This window comes from Myotis myotis, unplaced genomic scaffold (assembly GCF_014108235.1).
Source record: "Myotis myotis isolate mMyoMyo1 unplaced genomic scaffold, mMyoMyo1.p scaffold_m19_p_3, whole genome shotgun sequence".
NCBI lineage: Eukaryota > Metazoa > Chordata > Mammalia > Chiroptera > Vespertilionidae > Myotis > Myotis myotis.
Genome location: NW_023416335.1, coordinates 109123129 through 109143517, shown reverse-complemented (window position 1 = coordinate 109143517; position 20389 = coordinate 109123129). Strand labels below are relative to the sequence as shown.

General features: G+C 45.7%; 1 protein-coding gene across 3 annotated transcripts in view; it reads right to left on the bottom strand.

The window, feature by feature from the left end:
- CRYL1 (crystallin lambda 1) overlaps positions 1–20389 on the bottom strand; it is a 177946-nt gene that overhangs the window by 35309 nt on the left and 122248 nt on the right. For 2 of the 3 annotated variants that reach the window (XM_036299243.1, XM_036299244.1), the window contains 2 exons: positions 20136–20297; positions 11093–11287 (listed from right to left, as the gene is read on the bottom strand). In XM_036299243.1, the coding sequence (XP_036155136.1) occupies positions 11093–11287; positions 20136–20297 (357 nt within the window). The remainder of the gene's footprint in view (positions 1–11092; positions 11288–20135; positions 20298–20389) is intronic. The other variant, XM_036299245.1, reaches the window with a different exon arrangement.

The following is a 20389-nucleotide window of genomic DNA, read 5'->3' as shown; positions in this document are numbered from 1 at the left end:
TTACAATAAAGCTGACCTTAAATGTTTTGAGATTAACTTGGAACATCCTAAATCTAATCAAGTTTAACTGGCTCTGAAATTGTGAGTCAAAGGGGTGTCATCTAAGCCCAGCCCTGGCTGGCTCGATGCACACGTACAGATATACAAAGATGAAGGGGCAGCCCTAACCGGTTTGGCTCAGTGGATAGAGCGTCAGCCTGCAGACTCAAGGGTCCCAGGTTCGATTCCAGTCAAGGGCATATACCTTGGTTGCGGGCACATACCCAGTAGGGAGTGTGCAGGAGGCAGCTGATCGATGTTCCTCTCTCATCAATGTTTCTAACTCTCTATCCCTCTCCCGTCCTCTCTGTAAAAAATCAATAAAATATATTAAAAAAAAAAAAAAAAGATGAAGGGGCAGCTCTAAGAGCTCTAAGGAGGCATTCTTACCTTTCCTGACTCTCAGTACCTGAAGTGGAAACAGACCCCCAAGAAACAATGGTTTTCTTTCAAGAAATTCATGCAATAAAGTCAAGAATCCTTAAACCAGCCTCCCTAATAAGCAGAAATACTGATCCACTCTTCCCAGGGAGAGTGAGTGGGGGTGACATCTCTTCTGGGGTACAGAACCCAGAGGTGCCCACATGCTCAAAAGGAGGAATCCTGCTCTGGTGGAGTGAGACCTACAGCTTCTTTGCCCTTGGAAGCAACTACTTTGTGAACAAGTGCACGCCCGTGTGCTAGTGGCCCTTCCATATCTGGGAAGCCAAAGAAGCAACTGCCCTTGAGCAGTGATAGTAAAAGCAGGCACAACGCTGGAAGCCCCACCCTCCCTCCAAACTCCTTCCCCTGGAGCCCTGACCGCCACAAGAGAGACACTTCACTATCAGTGTACTAGTAAGTCTTCCCGGCAGAGCTTAGGGATGCCCCACATCTCTTCGGTTCCACCCTCATCCCAACCTGGACAGAGAGACCTGCCATTTCTACACCTGCCTTCATTCTCACTGTCCATAGATCAACTTTATTTTTTTTTAATATGATTTCAGAGAGGAAGGGAGAGAGAGAGTGCGCCCACTGGGAATCGAGCCCACAGCTCGGGCATGTGCCCTGACATGGAATTGAACCGTGACCTCCTGGTTCATAGGTCAACACTCAACCACTGAGCCACACTGGCCGGGCAATCAACTTTATTTTTAAAAAATTTATTTTAATCCTCACCCGAGGATTTTTGCTTGATTTTAGAGCGAGAGGAAGGAAGGGAGGAAGGGAGGGAGAGGGAGAGAGAGAAACATCAGGTTGCCTCCTGTATGCACCCCAAATCAGGAATCAAACCCACAACCTTTTGGTGTATGGGAGGACATTCCCACCAACTGAGCTACCCAGCTAGGGCTCAATTTAATTTTTTTAAGTAAATCACCTCTGAGACTTCCACTGAAGGCAATTCTTTGAGTTCTATTTACACTTTCTTAATCTCATTTCTATAGCTTCTCATTTTGTCACATTCACACTGTATCCTGCTGGATCTCAGTACTCGGTTCCTATGAGGACTCTAGGCATGTGAATTTCACAGCAGCCATTGTAGAGACACATGCAGGATTCCCTTTCTCAGAAGGTATATCATCCCCAAAACCCAGTAGACCACACTCTGTCTGCCATTAGCCCCTGGAGACAGGACAGTTGAAAGAAAGGTGGGTAAAATGAGGCAAGAAGAACAAATCAACAAATGACAAGTGCTGGCGAGGATGTGGAGAAAAAGGAACCCTTGTGCACTGCCGGTGGGAATGCAGACTGGTGCAGCCACTGTGGAGAACAGTATGGAGTTTCCTCAAAAAACTAAAATGGAACTATTTGAGCCAGTGATCCCACTTCTAGGAATATATCCCAAGAAACTAGAAACACCAATCAGAAAGGATATATGCACCCCTAAGTTCACAGCAGCACAATTTACAATACCTAAGATTTGGAAACAGCCTAAATGCCCATCAGCAGATGAGTGGATTAAAAAACTGTGATAGGAGGAGATTTCAAAATGGTGGCATAGGTAAACACCTGTACTTGCTGCCTCTCACAACCACATCAAAATTACAACTAAAAAACAGACAACTATCATCCAGAACCACGGGAAAGCTGAGTGGAAGTTCTACAACTAGAGGTAAAGAAGAAAGCACATTGAGACTGGTAGAAGGTGCGGAGGCGTGGAACGGGCTGGCACCTGGGTGCACTGCTTTTTTAATCGAGAGGGAGATATAAGCGCCCGCTTGCTCTGAATTCCAGTTCCAGACGAGACTCTGGGGGACCCAGACACATACGGGGAGAAACTGGACTGTCTGACATTAGGACAGGAACGGGAGGGCAGCTTTCTTTCAGACGGAGGTGCTCGCAGCTGTCATTTTTCCTGCGCTGGGACCTCTCAGGTGCAGGGCTGACTGGCAGCCAATGCTGTTTGCTCCACCCAGGAGATTCCCTGAGACCCCACCCGACCCCATTAACAACCCCACCCAACCTGTGCACAGCGGCTTTTGCATATGAATGGCCTGTCCTTTCTCAGCCTAAAACCTGTCAAACAGGAAACAGCAGCAGCAGAAGCCTGCCTTGCTACACAGCTGGGCCTCCTCTGGGCACTTCCAAACCCTGTAAAAAGAGGAGGAATCTGCAGATCTCTCTATAGCTCCTGCTGGGTCGCCCAGGCAGTGGCTAACTTTGCACCTCCTTGGAGATTCAAGAGCCAGTGGACCCAGTGGTCAGTGTGAGACCATACAGGATTACAACTCTTCACATCCATAAGAGACACAATCAAGGGGCAGACACAGTGAGCACCAAAGCCCCATTGAAGCAAGTCTTGCCCCAGAAGGGTGTCTCCTTCACAGCAGCTCTTCCATTGTAGACACAGCTGGTCCTCACAGCCAATTGGCCTGGAGGTCAATTCCTCCAAGTGATTCCAACAGCAATCAAGGCTTAACTACAACAAGACTGTGCACACAGCCCACAAAGGAGTGCACCAAGAGTGTTCACTGCAGGTGATCAGGGAGGCTGAGCCACTGGGCCCTACAGGACGCCTACCACAAAGGCCACTCTATTAACTCAAGGAGATTTAGCAGCTACCTAATACATAGAAACAAACACAGGGAAGCAGCCAAAATGCAGAGACAAAGAAACATGTCACAAATGAAAGAAATGGATGAAAGCAAAATACTAGATATAGAGTTCAAAACCACAGTTATAAGGTTACTCAAGAATCTTCTAGAAACCTCCGAGGAACTTAGTGAGAACTTCAAGGATCTTAGTGAGAATGCCAAAAAAAAATGAATAAAAAAAATAATGGAAAAGGACCAGTCAGAAATTAAGCATACACTGACTGAAATAAAAAATAATATACAAAGCAAGAGGCTTTGCGAGGCTGCGCTCCTGCTCCCGCTCCCACACCCACACCCACACCCACACCGCGGAGGTGCCATGAGTGGGAGAACTGCCTTGAGCGAGTGCCCGTTCACCACGTGCAGGAGCCTGCACCCCGACCACCTGTGGATCTGGCGGCCCAACGTGTATGTGGACGAGAATGACCGCACCTGGCTGCCCATCATCATGGAGACAGAAAGCAGCCTCCAAGTCCTCATGCGCCAGATCGAGGTCTCCCGCGGGGAGGCCATGCAGCCCAGCCGGCTGCCCCCCAGCATGCTGCCCCTCATGTGGCAGCTCTACCCTGGCAGGTGGTACCGCGCCTCCGACTCCAGCTTCTGGCGCATCGTGTACCACATCGAGATCAATGGTGTCGAGGACATGGTCCTTGAGCAGCTGCCAGACCCGTAGCGCAAGCCGCGCGTGGTCCTGCGGTTCCTGTTCCTGTGCCCTGAGCCGCAGTCCCGCTGGCCTGCAGTGGGGATGTCCGTGCTTCTGTGTTCCTTTTTACCAGCCCCATTGCTCTGTCTGCCACCCCCGCCGGAGGGCACGGCAGGCAGGGGATGAGCCCGCCCAGGGCCCACGGGAACCTGCTTGCAGCCCCTCCCTCCACCTCCCGGGCAGATTGGCCCGCGAGAGCGCCCGGCTCCAAGTGCCCAGGCCCTACCTGTCCCCGGTCTCTGAGCTGCCTGCTGGTTTGTGGCCGCGCGCTCTCTCTGTGTCCCTCCCTCCCCAGTCACTCATGTTCTGTGCTACCCACGGGGATACTTCTCCTTCTCCTCCCTCCGCTCTGTGCGCCTCTGGCTGCCAGGCAGCGGGGCCTACACGCCTGAGCCCAGGCCAGGCCCCGAGCGCTGAGTCAGCTCTCCCGTGGCGTGTGCCTGCTCGCGGCCATGCCTGCAAAGTCCCACCTGCCACGCAGGCTCACGCGCAGCTCACGGGAAGGCCTGGAGGAGCCGGGCTCCCTGCTCAGCACTCGGAAGCTTGCGGGTCAAGCGTCCACAGCCCCTGACCTCGCAGGAGGCCAGGCCGGCGAGCCCCCCTATAGGACAGAGGTCAGGAGTCCCCCCTTTTATAGGCACCCACACCCCTGGATGTTAATGAGGTTGTATGTAGCATGAACACTTTGTAATACTGATCGATTAAATGTAAGACAACTCAAAAAAAAAGGAAAAAAAATAAATAAATAATATACAGAGATTCAACAGTAGACTAGAGGATCCCAAGAATCAAGTCAAAGATTTGAAGTACAAGGAAACAAAAAATGCCCAACTGGAAAAGCAAAAAGAAAAAAGAATCCAAAAATATGAAGATAGGGTAAGGAGCCTCTGGGACAACTTCAAGCGTACCAACATCCGAATTATGGGGGTGCCAGAAGAAGAGAGAGAGCAAGATATTGAAAACCTATTGGAAGAAATAATGACAGAAAACTTCCCCTGCCTGGTGAAAGAAATAGACTTACAAGTCCAGGAAGCGCAGAGAACCCCAAACAAGAGGAATCCAAAGAGGACCACACCAAGACACATCATAATTAAAATGCCAAGGGCAAAAGACCAAGAGAGACTCTTAAAAGCAGCAACAGAAAAACAGTTAGTTACCTACAAGGGAGTACCCATATGACTGTCAGCTGATTTCTCAACAGAAACTATGCAGGCCAGAATGGAGTGGCAAGAAAGATTCAGTGATGAATAGCAAAAACCTATAACCAAGATTACTCTACCCAGCAAAGCTATCATTTAGAATTGAAGGTCAGATAAAGAGCTTCACAGATAAGAAAAAGCTAAAGGAGTTCATCACCACCAAACCAGTAGTATATGAAATGCTGAAGAGCATACTTTAAGAAGAGGAAGAAGAAGAAAAAGGTAAAGATAAAAAATTACGAACAACAAGGTGGCAACAAATACATATCTATCAAGTGAATCTAAAAATCAAATGAATAAAAAATCTGATGAACAGAACAAATTGGTGAATGGAATAGAATCAGGGGATGGAAATGGAGCAGACTGACAATTCTCAGGGGAAAGTGGGTGTGGGGAGTAAGGGAAGAGATTGGACCATAGTGGGAGGGCGAGGGCCTAGGGTGGGATGGGAACGGGTGGAGGAGAGCTATTGGGGGGGGGGGGGAGAGGAACATCTGTAAAAATCTGAATAAAGATTAAAAAAAACACACACACTGTGGTACATCTACAAAATGGACTTCTATGCTACTGTAAAAAGGAAGGAATTCCTAACATTTGTAAAAGCATGGATGGACCTGGAGAGCATTATGCTAAGCTAAATAAGCCAGTCAGAGAAAGATAAATATCACATGATCTCACTCATTTGTGGAATATAATGAACAACATAAACTGATGAACAAAAACAGATCCAGAGACAGAGAAGCATCTATCAGACCGTCAAACCTCAGAGGGAAGGTGGGGAAGTGTGGGGGTAAAGGGGCGAGATCAACCAAAGGACTTGTATGCATGCATATAAGCCTGACCAATGGATACAGATACCAGGGGGGTGAGGGCATGAGTTGGGGGTGGGGGGAGGTAAGGGGGAATTTAGGACACATATGTAATACCTTAATCAATGAAGAAAATAAATAAAAAAACAAACAAACAGGGAAGAAACCAAGAAGCGGCATAGGTTAACGCCGGAGATTGCTGCCTCGAACAACCACTTCAAAAAACAACTAAAAGACGGAACAGACATCATCCAGAACCACAGGAAGGCTGGCTGAGTGGGAGGAAAGAGAATATCAAACCAGACTCAGACGAGGCGCAGTGCTGAAGTGAAATACTAAGGTGCGGAGTGCACGCGGAGCGGGCTGGAGGCGGAGGGCGCGGTTGTTGTTTTCAATCGGGAGGGAGTTTCAGACTCTGAGCTCCAGATCCAGGCGAGTCTCTAGGGACCCAGACTCAAACTGGAGAAGCCGGACTGTCAGGCTTCGGTCGGAACTCGAAGGCAGCTTTCTCTCCGAGGTTTGCAGCGGTTGCTGGGACTCTGTGAGGCAGAGCCCCTAGGGACGGAACTGAGAGCAGCCATAACTACTCGATCCGGCCCGCCCTGTAGATCCCCGGGGACCCGCCCTGCCCAGAGCCATTTGCTGGATACCCTCAGACAAAAGCTAGATTAGCACCGCCCTATAGATACAGCACAGAAGCTCTCCCCCTGCAGACACAGCGGACACTCATAGCCAGTTAGCCTGGAGATCAAATCACCCCCGGTATTGCCGACAACAATCAAGGCTTAACTACAACAAGACTGTGCACAAAGGCCACTAGGGGGTGCACCAAGAAAGCATAAAAAATGCAGAGACAAAGAAACAGGACAAAACTGTCAATGGAGGATATTGAGTTCAGAACCACACTTTTAAGGTCTCTTTTTTTTTTTTTGATTTTTTTTTTATTTAAATCTTTATTGTTCAGATTATTACATTTGTTCCTCTTTTTTCCCCCCCATAACTCCCCTCCTCCCAGTTCCCGCCCCACCCTCCGCCCTCACTCCCCACCCACTGTCTTCATCCATAGGTGCACGATTTTTGTCCAGTCTCTTCCCGCATCTCCCACACCCCTTTGCCCCCAAGAATAGTCAGTCCATTCCCTTTCTATGTCCCTGATTCTATTATAATCACCAGTTCATTCTGTTCATCAGATTATTTATTCACTTGATTCTTAGATTCACTTGTTGATAGATGCATGTTTGTTGTTCATAATTTGTATCTTTACCTTTTTCTTCCTCTTCCTCTTCTTAAAGGATACCTTTCAGCATTTCATATAATCCTGGTTTGGTGGTGATGAACTCCTTTAGCTTTTCCTTATCTGTGAAGCTCTTTATCTGACCTTCAATTCTGAATGATAGCTTTGCTGGATAAAGTAATCTTGGTTGTAGGTTCTTGGTATTCATCACTTTGAATATTTCTTGCCATTCCCTTCTGGCCTGCAAAGTTTCTGTTGAGAAATCAGCTGACAGTCGTATGGGTATTCCCTTGTAGGTAACTGAGTTTCTTTCTCTTGCTGTTTTTAAGATTCTCTCTTTGTCTTTTGCTCTTGGCATTTTAATTATGATGTGTCTTGGTGTGGTCCTCTTTGGATTCCTTTTGTTTGGGGTTCTCCGCGCTTCTTGGACCTGTAAGTCCATTTCTTTCACCAGGTGGGGGAAGTTTTCTGTCATTATTTCTTCAAATAGGTTTTCAATATCTTGCTCTCTCTCATCTTCTGGCACCCCTATAATTCTGATGTTGGTATGCTTGAAGCTGTCCCAGAGGCTCCTTACACTATCCTCGCATTTTTGGATTCTTTTTTCATTTTGCTTTTCCGGTTGGGTGTTTTTTGCCTCCTCGCATTTCAAATCATTGACTTGATTCTTGTGCTCCTCTGGTCTGCTGTCGGGAGTCTGTATAATATTCGTTATTTCAGTCCGTGTATGCTTAATTTCTAGTTGGTTCCCCAATATAACATCGAGGGTCTCATTGGTTTTCTTGTAGATCTCATTAAGTTTATCGGCGGCTTCTAAACAGTTCTTGAAAGACCTTAAAAGTGTGGTTCTGAACTCTATATCTTCCATTGACAATTTTGTCCTGTTTCTTTGTCTCCGCATTTTGTTATGCTTCCTTGGTGCACCCCCTAGTGGTCTTTGTGCGCAGTCTTGTAGTTAAGCCTTGATTGTTGTAGCTAATACCAGGGAGGGTTTGACCTCCAGGCCAAGTGGCTATGAGAATCAGCTGTGTCTGCAGTGAGAGAACTTCTGTCCTCTAGGGAGGTGCTAATCTAGCCTTTGCCTGAGGCTATCCGGCAAATGCCTCTGTGCAGGGCTTGGGCGGGACGGGTCGCACAGGATCAACAGGGTGGGCCGGAGAGAGCAGTTATGGCGGCTCTCAGTCCTGTCCCCAGGGGCTCTGCCTCTCTGAGTCCCAGCACCTGCTGCAAAGCTCGGAGAGAAAGCTGCACTCGCTCTGACTGAAGCCAGACAGTCCCGCTTCTCCCGTTTGAGTCTGGGTCCCTAAAGACTCGCCTGTATCTGGAGCTCAGAGTCTGCGACTCCCTCCCGATTGAAAACGCCAACCGCGCCCTCCGCCGCCAGCCCGTTCCGCGCACTCCGCACCTCAGAATTTGACTTCAGCACTGCGCCTCCTCTGAGTGTCCGTATGCGTTTCTCTTTCCTCCTAGTTGTAGGACTTCCACTCAGCCAGCATTCCTGTGGTTCTGGGTGATGTCCGTTCCGTTTTTTAGTTTCCCTTTTGAAGTAGTTGTTCAAGGCAGCAAACTCCGGCGTTAACCTATGCCGCCATCTTGGTTCTCTGTCTTAAGGTCTCTTAAGAACTGTCTAGAAGCCGCCGATAAATGTAGTGAGATCCTCAAGAAATCTAATGAGACCCTCAATGTTATGATAAAGAACCAACTAGAAATTAAGCATACACGGACTGAAATAACGAATACTATACAGACTCCCAACAGCAGACCAGAGGAGCGCAAGAATCAAGGCAAAGATTTGAAATGCGAAGAAACAAAAAACACCCAACCAGAAAAGCAAAATGAAAAAAGAATCCGAAAATACGAAGATAGTGTAAGGAGCCTCTGGGACAGCTTCAAGCATACCAACATCAGAATTATAGGGGTGCCAGAAGATGAGAGAGAGCAAGATATTGAAAACCTATTTGAAGAAATAATGACAGAAAACTTCCCCCACCTGGTGAAAGAAATAGACTTACAGGTCCAGGAAGCGCAGAGAACCCCAAACAAAAGGAATCCAAAGAGGACCACACCAAGACACATCATAATTAAAATGCCAAGAGCAAAAGACAAAGAGAGAATCTTAAAAACAGCAAGAGAAAGAAACTCAGTTACCTACAAGGGAATTCCCATACGACTGTCAGCAGATTTCTCAACAGAAACTTTGCAGGCCAGAAGGGAATGGCAAGAAATATTCAAAGTGATGAATACCAAGAATCTACAACCAAGAATACTTTATCCAGCAAAGCTATCATTCAGAATTGAAGGTCAGATAAAGAGCTTCACAGATAAGGAAAAGCTAAAGGAGTTCATCACCACCAAACCAGGATTATATGAAATGCTGAAAGGTATCCTTTAAGAAGAGGAAGAGGAAGAAAAAGGTAAAGATACAAATTATGAACAACAAACATGCATCTATCAACAAGTGAATCTAAGAATCAAGTGAATAAATAATCTGGTGATCATAATAGAATCAGGGACATAGAAAGGGAATGGACTGACTATTCTTGGGGCCGAAAGGGGTGTGGGAGATGCGGGAAGAGACTGGACAAAAATCGTGCACCTATGGATGAGGACAGTGGGTGGGGAGTGAGGGCAGAGGGTAGGGCGGGAACTGGGAGGAGGGGAGTTATGGGGGGGAAAAAGAGGAACAAATGTAATAATCTGAACAATAAAGATTTAATTAAAAATAAAATAAAATAAAAGAAAAGAAAAAGAAAAAAACAAACAAACAAACAAACAAAAAAACAGACAAAGCAGACAAATAAGTCCACCGTCCCACCTCTCTAACCAGTGAAGGGGACAACAGAATCCTCTGTGGCTCTTGCCATGTTTTACTGTATCTATTATATTGTATCTATTGTATCTATTACTTGTATCTATTATATTGTTCCTCTACTTTAGACAAATGGAAATATTTTAAATAGCTCTCCAAAGGGGTGTTTTTAGTTCAGTGTTTCTTTCAAATATCTTACCACAAAATGAAATTCAAAGACATTCTGCAATTGCTAAGAAATTAAAACTGCAAACTTGATGGTGGGAACCACAGCACTGTCTTGCAGATATAAGACCACTAAGTGGATTTAAGCAGTGAGAACACAGAGTTGCAGTTGTTGTGTGGCAAATGCACTGGGCAGTGAGGTCAATGAGGAACTTCCAGAGCTGTGCCCAAATAACAAACAGGGAGGCAGAAGGGCCACTGCATCCTGCATTGGGACCTGTGGGAGTGGAGTCTTTGTCCCTGTCCCAGGCTGGGACCCACAGGCCTGCAGAAGGCTCAGACAGGAGCTGTGGGCCCAGTGCAGGTGGCAGCACTGTCACCCACCTGAGCACAAACCCATCCTGCACTTTGAGTCCTGGGGCACCATGTCCCCATACAAATGTGGTTGGGAGTGTGTGCAGGGAGGCCACTTCTTAGTTGACATGCAAAATCCTTTCATTAGAGGATGAGATTAATTGTGAAAAAATAAATAATGTTCTTTTTCTACATAAGACAAGCTTGTTACCAACAAGTATAAAGATTATAATTGTTTCTTCTCAAGCTCTTGAAATAAATTGGGTTTGTTTAGAGGACACATGTGGACTGTACTCAAAATGCAATTTTTTTTCCTCCTAAAAGATAACACTGGGGGTGAGTAGTCTGAGTCTATGGGAAATGCAGCATGTCACCCGGAGACAATTATGCAGCAATGACACGTAGGAGCAGCAGTCTATCATCCTGTCCTACATCAAATGACTCCATGTAACAGCATCTTTGACACAATGAAGGTTTATCCTCGTTGCCTTTTCACTGCACCTGAGAAAACAACTGACAGGCTCCAGAAACAGCGAGGAGCCCTGAACACTGACTCCCTGCAGCCACTTCCCCCAGGAAGCTGTTTCCACTCTGCTTCCCCTCTTGGCTAGCAACCACCTCCAATTGCCCCCTCGCTCATCCCCTCCACCACCCTCCCTCAAACTGTCCCTACTATTGTCCCCACTGGCCACTGCAGCCTGCGTACCTGCACCAGCCTCCAGGCCTCGCTGATGACCGCATACTGCAGGCGATTCAGGACAAATCCATCGACCTCCCTCAGGACCCTGACCGGGGACTGTCCGATCTTCTGCATCAGGGCGTGGGTCCTGTCCACTGTCGCAGGGGCTGTCTCCGGGTGGGGGACCAGCTCCACCAGAGGGACATAATACGGGGGATTCACCTTATGAGACAGGAGTGAAGACAGTCAACAGGCAGCTCCAGAGTTTGGGCATCATTCTGCAGACCCTGTTCGCCGCCTTTGTCAGATGGTCAGATGGGCAGATTCCTCTCTGGAAGGCACCCTGGGTTCAGCTCCCAATGACAGCAAACTCAAAAAACAGAGTATTAATTCACAAAGGAGAGAGAAAAAGAAGGAACTCCAGCACCGGATTACATGGTTTTGTTTAAAGAATCATGTCCAACATAAGAGTTAAAATTTGGAGGTTCGTACCACCATCCTATACATTACAGCTATTCCCAAACCCCTGACCTCTAGGGGATTTTACTTCTACCACCTGTGCGGACTTCACACCGACCCCAGCCACCTCTTCCCAGGACAGTCACCGTTGGTCCTGCAATTCTGTGTCCATTAGAAATGACTAACAGCATCTTCCCAAAACTTGGCGTTTCCTTAACTTGCCCATGTTGAGTCTCAGACACCAACCTCCCCAGTAAAACCTCACCTTTAAATTGCACAGCCCCAGAACCATCCCCTCCGCCCCCCTTCCCCCTGCAGCCTTGACCTGGGTTCAAAGTCTAGGACAGGAGGGCCGGTCCTCAGGAGCAGGTCCTGATGGAAATGCTTGTCCAGCCCAGCGCCGAAATATTTGGCTCTGATTTTCTTGGTTGACTTTGAGAAACCATTCTTGAAGATTCCCAGAGAAAATTATCAGATGTCCACAGACAGCACCACTTAACATAACCTGACACCTCACATGCTGCAGTAAACCTTCCCAGGTGCTGCTTGTAGGTGGTTTTTCTTTTATACATAGGTGAAAATTGGTAGGACCTCATGTTACCAAATAACTACAAGAAGTATCCATTTTAAAATGACTCCAACAGAAAAGGAAAAGAAAATGTATTTCTCCTAGGACACTGCCTAGAAGAGGTGGCTAGTGCAAATACAGCTATACTTTCATGGCTTCTGCTCCCAGCCTGCCCTGGTCACACTTGCTCAGCCCTCTTAAAAAGTGAGAGATGATGGCACCTGTTTTAAAAATAAATTATAAATCAATGCCTCACTTGAATCAGTATCTCCTGCCTCAATCATTGAATTCTTATAAAAAACATTTCACCTCTGGCCTTTTTAAAAATCAGAATTATAGCAACTGGAACAGTGTCTGTATCAGATGAACTTTATCTCACTGTATAGCAGGGATGCTGGGCTCAGGGTCTCTTTGGTGTTCTAAGCTTCATGTAGCAAACACAGATGGAGACGAACAGTTAAAAAGCATCTTCACGAAAACTTGCTAATTCCCTGTCTCTGTCCCCCTCGCAGGCTCTGCTCCTGCCAGTGATCTCTCTGAGTGACGGTGTTCCAGGCTGCACCCTTAGACTCCCTCTGTGTCCAGACTCTCCCGGAGGGCTTGTCAGCTCGTAGGGCATTAGTGCCATCAAGATGCTGAGACTGCCGGAACCGGTTTGGCTCAGTGGATAGAGCATCGGCCTGTGGACTGAAAGGTCCCAGGTTCGATTCCGGTCAAGGGCATGTACCTGGGTTGCGGGCACAACCCTAGTAGGCGATGTGCAGGAGGCAGCTGATCGATGTTTCTCTCTCATCGATGTTTCTAACTCTCTATCTCTCTCCCTTCCTCTCTGTAAAAAATCAACAAAATATATTTAAAAAAAAAAAAAAGATGCTGAGACCTCACCAGTGCGCACCTCCCACTCCAGACCCACATTTAAATTGTGCACTGGATACTTTCCCTCAGACATATCACATCCTGCCATAAATTAAACTCATGGCTCTCCACCCCAACACCTCTCCTCTTCCTAGCTCCCCGTCTTGACAAGGACACTCAACTAGTACAACAAGAAGCATCCTTGGTCCCTGCCTCTCCCTTACCTCACCCATTTTCCATCAGTGGCAAAAGTCCTCTCAGTTATATTTACATCTCTCAAAAAACCTAGTCCCTCTGCTATATACTTAGCTCAGGCCATCACTTCCAACTTGGGTTCTGACACTCCTCTCTTCACTGGCCTCCTGCAGGCTCACCTGTCATTGCCAGGTGACCCTTTGTAAGATGGAGCTGTCAAATCCATAGAGACAGAAAGTACAGAAAAGAGAATGGTGCCTGCCCAGGGCTTTGGGAGGGAAACTGGAAGTTGTTTAATGGAGACAGAGTTTCAGTTTTGCAAGATGAAAAGAGTTCTTGAGATGGATGGTAGTGATGGTTGCACAACAGTGTGAATGTACTTAATGTCACTGAACTAAACACTTAAAATGATTAAGGTGGTAAATGTTATGTGTATTTTATCACAATGAAGTATTTTTTAAAAATTAAAAGCAGGACTCTGGCCAGTTTGCTAAATGGTTAGAGCATCACTCCATGCATAGAAGGATTGTGGGTTCGATTCCCAGTCAAGGGCGGGTGTAGGTTCAATCCCTGGCCCTGGTAGGGGCACCTGTGGGAGGCAACCAATTGATGTGTCTCTCTCACATCAATATTTCTCTCTCTCTTTCTCTCTTTCTCTCTCTCTAAAAATCAATGGAAAAAATATCCTCCGGTGAGGATTAACAAAAATAACAAAACAACAAAATTAAAAGCAGGAGCCTGATCACTCCACCTCCAGTTCAGAGTCCTGCAGCTATTCCCTAGCACCCACAATAAAAGTCATAGCTATAGGGATTGGCCCTCTGCTGTGTCCCCAAGCTCAAGTTGATAGGCTGCTGGAAAAGGACCTTCAGGTGCCTGAGGGCTTGGATGGGGTTATTCTTGCCAGAGTGCCTCCTTCTGTGATAAGGAAATTAATCCCTATTCCATGCTCAGAGAAGGATGTGACAATCATGGCAGGTGCCCCTTATATTTAACATGGTACACATGTGAGGAGAGGAAGGGAGAAGAAAGAAAAACAATATAAGTGATTCCACTAAAAAGGAAAGAATAGCTACTTCCTGAAATGTTCTTCCCTTTCTGACAGGGACATAGGACAGGCCTTCGCTGTTGGTCTATGAGGAAGATAGAGAAGTAGGACCTCAAGAAATGGGGAAAACAAAGAAGAAAAAGAGATGATTTCTTTAAAACAGTGGTCGCCAACCTTTTGAGCCCCATGGGCCACCAGTGGTCCGCGGACCACCGGTTGGCGACTGCTGCTTTAAAGGTTAAGCACACTGGTTCCTGGGCTGAGTCCTGTTGGAGGCACAAGAGGAGATTGTGGCCCAAGGCTGTCTGAGAGCTCAGGTTGAGCTGAGCAGCACAGGGAGCCTTTCTCCATTCACCTTGTGAAAAGCCTTGCCCGAATCTGGAACAGAGCCGGAGGCATGTGATCAGATGATAGCACAGCCCAGACACAGAGTCCATTTATTCTCTCTGCAGCCAATTAAAGAAGTTAACCTCACAGATGAAAGGCAGGCTGTCCCTTCTCCAAAAGATCCACTCATATCCACACAGCGGGGGCACTCCTGTCCAGGTAAACTCCTCTTCTTCTTACAACACGATACAAAAACGAAGGGGTCCTTGTTCACAGCTGGTTCAGAGGATTTCATCTCTCAGTATTTTGATAATTTATGTTTGTCCTCCACAGAGATAAAAAGCAAAAGTAGCCCATGTGACCAGGGAGCTGGCAAGCTGGAGCAGGCAGCACTGTGCAACGTGCAGGACACACAGAAACATGCACTCTCCATACACAGCAAACCCAGAAACGGACCGTTCCAATGACCACCTGCATGTAGACAAGTGGGTTCAGAGGTGCAGCAGAGAAGGTGCATGCAAGGTAGGGAGTGCTGGGCGGGAGCACCCTAGGCACCTGTGCAGGCCAGCCTGATTGAATCCCAGCAGCAGCAGCCCAGTTCCGGCCTGACTGGTACCTAGGCTAGAGCTGTGCCTTTGGGAGCTGCTCCCATCCAGGGCTGAAATCCTGTGGGCTGACATGTGTCAATCCAAGGCAGTTCCATCTATGGAGCATCTGTAACACACAGAGGAACACCAAGAGCACTGGATGCACTAATGAGGCCCCATAAGCTCCACAGGACCATCACATCCCAGCTGAAATAAGGAAGGAAAACGGGAAAACTTAATTATAAAGTGCAGCTAAAACTATTGGTGGAAACCTGGGGTGTCTTGATGGGCTGCTGACATAGAATCTAAGTACCAAGAGAGAATGCACAAAACTCAGCCTTCAGTCAGTCATTGGCAAAAATTGCCCCAAATGGCCTCTATACCTCTACAGGGAAGACAGACAGACAGGGAAAGGCAGCAAAAAAATATCAGATAGAAAGAATGTCAGATCATGGAGAATGGTTGTATCTTCCCTCTTGCTTCACCTGTTACTTTCCCCCCCTAAATCCCATTCCAACTACCTGGATGCTGAGAGAGCACAACCAGTGCTGAGGGCCCACTGGGAGGGTGCCCACCAAGAGAACATGTGTGATGTCAAAATTCCCTGGCAGATGGCCCTTCTGTGCAAGGTGGAGACAGCAATCTTTCAGGGCATGAACAAGCTTCCTCTTCCTTTATCCTGTTTCCTGTCCAGACAGAGGATCCCACTGATGGGCACCGAGCTGAGGGCAGCGGCATGTAAGCTGACACCCTGAGCTGCTCCTGCCTGGACAGCGGTAACAGAAAACTGCAGCTCCTCAAAGGTTACTGATGGGCCCTGGTCAGAGCATCAGCCCGCACACCAAAGGGTCGCACGTTTGAATCTCAGTCAACAGCACGTACTTAGGTTGTAGGTTCAATCCCAGGCACTAGTAGGGGCATGTTCAGGAGGGAACCAATTGATGTGTCTCTCTCACATCGATGTTTCTCTCTCTCTCTCTTTCTCTTTCTCTCTCCCCCCCCCCCCCCTTCTGCTCTCTCTAAAAATTAATGGAAAAAATATCCTCAGGTGAGGATTAACAAAACAAAAAAGGTTCTGGGTTCCGTAGGTACTGCCGGTCCAGCTAAGATTGAATTGTCCAAGATGCTTTTTGTCCTTTGCAGAGGTCATTGGTATGATCAAAAGGTGAATGACACCAGCACAGAAGGAAAAAGGGATAAAATTCCAAAGGTAGTTAACCTGGGTGATTTGATTTGCTTTAGTTAACGTCATTTGGGTTTAAAATAATTTATAAAAGTAATGACAGGTTAATTTTTAAACTGAGGTTTGACTGACTTTGACTCTGCAGTTTGTATGTCATTAAATAAGTAAAACTCAGCAATACTGGGATGGTATGAAGGAGAGAAATGTCATGATTCAACAGTCACTGATCGAGCACCTGGTCAGAGGCACTGGGCTGGTGGGACAGAAGAAAATGAGTAAGGTGTGGTCTCACCCATTGGTAATTTAAAATGGAATGTAGTAGAAGTCTTTTTTCAATTATTTTTTATTTAAATATAGTTGGTATACTGGTTATATTAATTTCATGTGTCCAAAATAGTGATTCAACATTTTCAGGCCTTACAATGTGATCACTCCACTAATTCTGGTAGTCATCTGTCACCATGTAACTCATCACAATATTATGAACTACATTCCCCTTCCCCTTTTCACCTAGACCCTCACACCGAACCTTCTGGCAGCCATCCCTTTAGTATCTGTTTCTATGAATTCTATTTCTGTTTTGTTTGTTCATTTGTTTTGGAATCAAATGATATTGTCTTTCTCATTTGTCAGACATATTTTACTTAACATAATACCCTCTATTTCCATCCACATTGTTGTAAATGGCAAAATTTTACTTTTTTATGGCTGAGTAATATTGCATTGTATATATGTACCACATTTTCTTTTTTTTTTTATTTTGTTTTATTGCTTAAAGTATTGCAAAGAGTATTATATATGTCTCCTTTTTTTCCCCCCTTGACATTCCACCGGCCTCTCCTACCCCCCCATGTCTTGTGTCCATTGGTTATGCTTATATGCATGCATACAGGTCCTTCGGTTGATCTCTTACCCGCCCTCCTCCATCCCTCCCTGGCCTTCATGCTGTAGTTTGACAGTCTGTTCGATGCTGCTCTGCCTCTGTATCTATTTTTGTTCATCAGTTTATAATGGTCTTTATTAACTATAAATGAGTGAGATCATGTGGTATTTTTCTTTCATTGACTGGCTTATTTTTTTTTTAAGTGTTGTGTGTTTTTTTTAATATATTTTATTGATTTTCCACAGAGAAGAAGGGAGAGGGATAGAAAGTCAGAAACATCGATGAGAGAGATCAATCAGCTACCTCCTGCACGCCCCCCAGTGGGGACGTGCCCGCAACCAAGGTACATGCCCTTGACCGGAATCGAACCCAGGACCCTTGAGTCCGCAGGCCAATGCTCTATCCACTGAGCCAAACCGGTTCGGCATGACTGGCTTATTTTACTTAGCATAATGCTCTCCAGTTCCATTCATGCTGTTGCAAATGGTAAGAATTCCTTCTTTTTTACAGCAGCAGAGTATTCCATTGTGTAGATGTACCACAGTTTCCTAATCCATTCATCTGTTGATGGGCACTTAGGCTGTTTCCAAATCTTAGCTATGGTAAATTGTGCTGCTATGAACATAGGGGTGCATATATCCTTTCTGATTGGTGTTTCTGGTTTCTTAGGATATATTCCTAGAAGTGGGATCACTGGGTCAAATGGGAGTTCCATTTTTAACTTTTTGGGGAAACTCCATACTGTCTTCCATACATTTTCTTTATCCATTCATCTATTAATGGACACTTGGGTTGCTTCCATATCTTGGCTATTGTAATAATAATGCTGCAATGAATATAGGGGTGCATGTATCTTTTTGAATTAGCATTTTGGATTTCTTCGGGTAAATACCCCAAAGTGGGATTGTTGGATCATAAGTTAGATCTATTTTTAATTTTCTTAAGAACCTCCATACTCTTTTCCACAGTGGTTGTACCAATTTGTAATCTCACCAACAATGCATGAGGATTCACTTTTCTTCTCATCCTCACTAGCACTTGTTTATTGACTTTTCATATGTTTTATTCATAGATTCAATTCTTTGTTTTGTTTTTTACTTGTTTGTTGGTTTGTTGACTTTTTGATGATAGCCATTCTAACAGGTGTGAGGTGATATGTCATTGTGGTTTGGTTTTGATTTGGAGTTCCCTGATGATTAGTGACACTGAGCAAGTCTTATTAAAGGATTTAGGAGGTATTTTCTGAACAATTTGATTTAGTTGTTGTTTTTCTAAACTGCCTCAGAAGTAAAAACATTGGTCAAACATTGCAAGCTTTCAAGTAATGAAGCAATCGAGTAACAATCTAATAAGTGGCTTATGGTTTTTAAGGGATTTTATGGGCATGTAAATGTCACAGAAGCAAAAACTGACGAGCTTCATAGAACGTGGCCTTTAGGTGCTTTAGTTAAGGTTTTCGTGGTGCTAATTCACCTGTATTTGAATGGTAACTGTATTTGACTGGTTTTATTCTATGTCCTATGGGCCTAAGTCTCCTTATTCCATAATCATTCTTCACACTTTCCATTATACTTCAGTACAAGGATATCTAGACATCCTGAACCACACAGCCCTGCAAGTGGTTCAAGTCATCCCTCTTTGCCCATATAAAATCTAGCCAGCATCTGTGATTTGCTCTTTTCCTTCACCTCCCTGTGTCAACCTCAGACTTCCTCACTCTAAACTACTCTTGCTCAGAAGGAAGAACATCCCTGCTCTCAGTTCTAGAGGTTCTAACCACTCCTGGGGCCATTCACACATGGAATGCTGTCCCAGGTTCTGTGAACTGGCTTCCCCCTCTCTGAGCCACCTTCAGTCGACCCTCTAAAGACAGTGTCTCTACTGCATCTCCACACTGCTCTGTACCTGAACCAGTCCAATTCCTCAGAGCAATTCTGTTTCTCCACAACACAACTCTTCCCAAGCCTTCTCACTTTCTCCTCTGACTCCCAAGTGCATATGCTCTTCCAGTTCAGCTGGTCCCCTCATAATTCTGCATACTCGATTGTAGTTCTTAGCCTAGGGTCTTTCTTATACTCTTTCCCAAACTCATACACTCTTCTCATCAGCCCAACTAGATTCTATCTGATCTTCCCAGCCTCTTAGTGTAGCTTCTCCCGAGCTTTCACCTCCAAAGGCCTGATGGTGCTAAAGATGTGATCATCATCCTATACTGTCATACTTCTGATGACTTGAGCTAAGCTAGCTTTTCTGTCCTAACAGATCATCCGGGTTCTCCAAGGTCATGCTGAGCTCACAGTTGGGACTCGAACATCCACCAAGTGATCCGTGACTCCTCTCTCTGATCCTCACATTAACACATTAATCTCAAGAAGACGCATTGAGTGCCTGATGCCAACTTTAAACCCATTGCCTACTAGCCTCCTACTGTACTCCTAGTGAGTAAGTATGCCCAGGTAATTACAACAGATGGGTGGACGGGACCACCAAGAAGGAGGGGTTTGTACTGAACTGAAATCTCAAGTGAGACTCAAAAATCTGCATTTTAGCAAAACTTATCCTACACAGTACAAGTGACAGATCTATAAAATCCTACTCAGTGTACACATTATTTTAATTAGACTTTTTCTTCAGTAGGAAAATTATTAGTTTAGTATTCTCTCTCCTTGGTTGGACAGTGAGTTACTTGAGGGTGAAAGTCTGTAAGGATTGCTTATTCTGTCCCACTATGCACTAGGTACATAGATACAATCCAAAAAATTTTTGGATAAAATTCTTTTAGAAATGCTGGTCTTGCACAACTCTCTAAATATGCTAAAAACCATTAAATTGTACAATTTGAATTGTGTGGTATGTGAATTACATGTCAACAAAGCAATTAAAAAATACTAGTGGATTAAACAAAATGTAATACTCCCCAAAACCAGAAGGAGATGTGATCAACATCCAGGTTTGACATACTCACAGGATGAGCCACAATGCACTGCTTCACATGCACTAACCCAGCAAACAGCTGGGAAGGCAAGAGGCATGAGGTGGAGCTGCTGAGGACAACGTCGTCACCGATGATTCCATCTAACTGAGCAAAAACCTTCTTCTTCAGTTCCAGGTCTTCTGGAACACATTCCTGAGGAGCACACATGCAAATCACTACTCATGACCACTGCACTCAGGCCCTGAGCAAAACATCTCAAGTTCTATTCATTCCAAAACAGAACC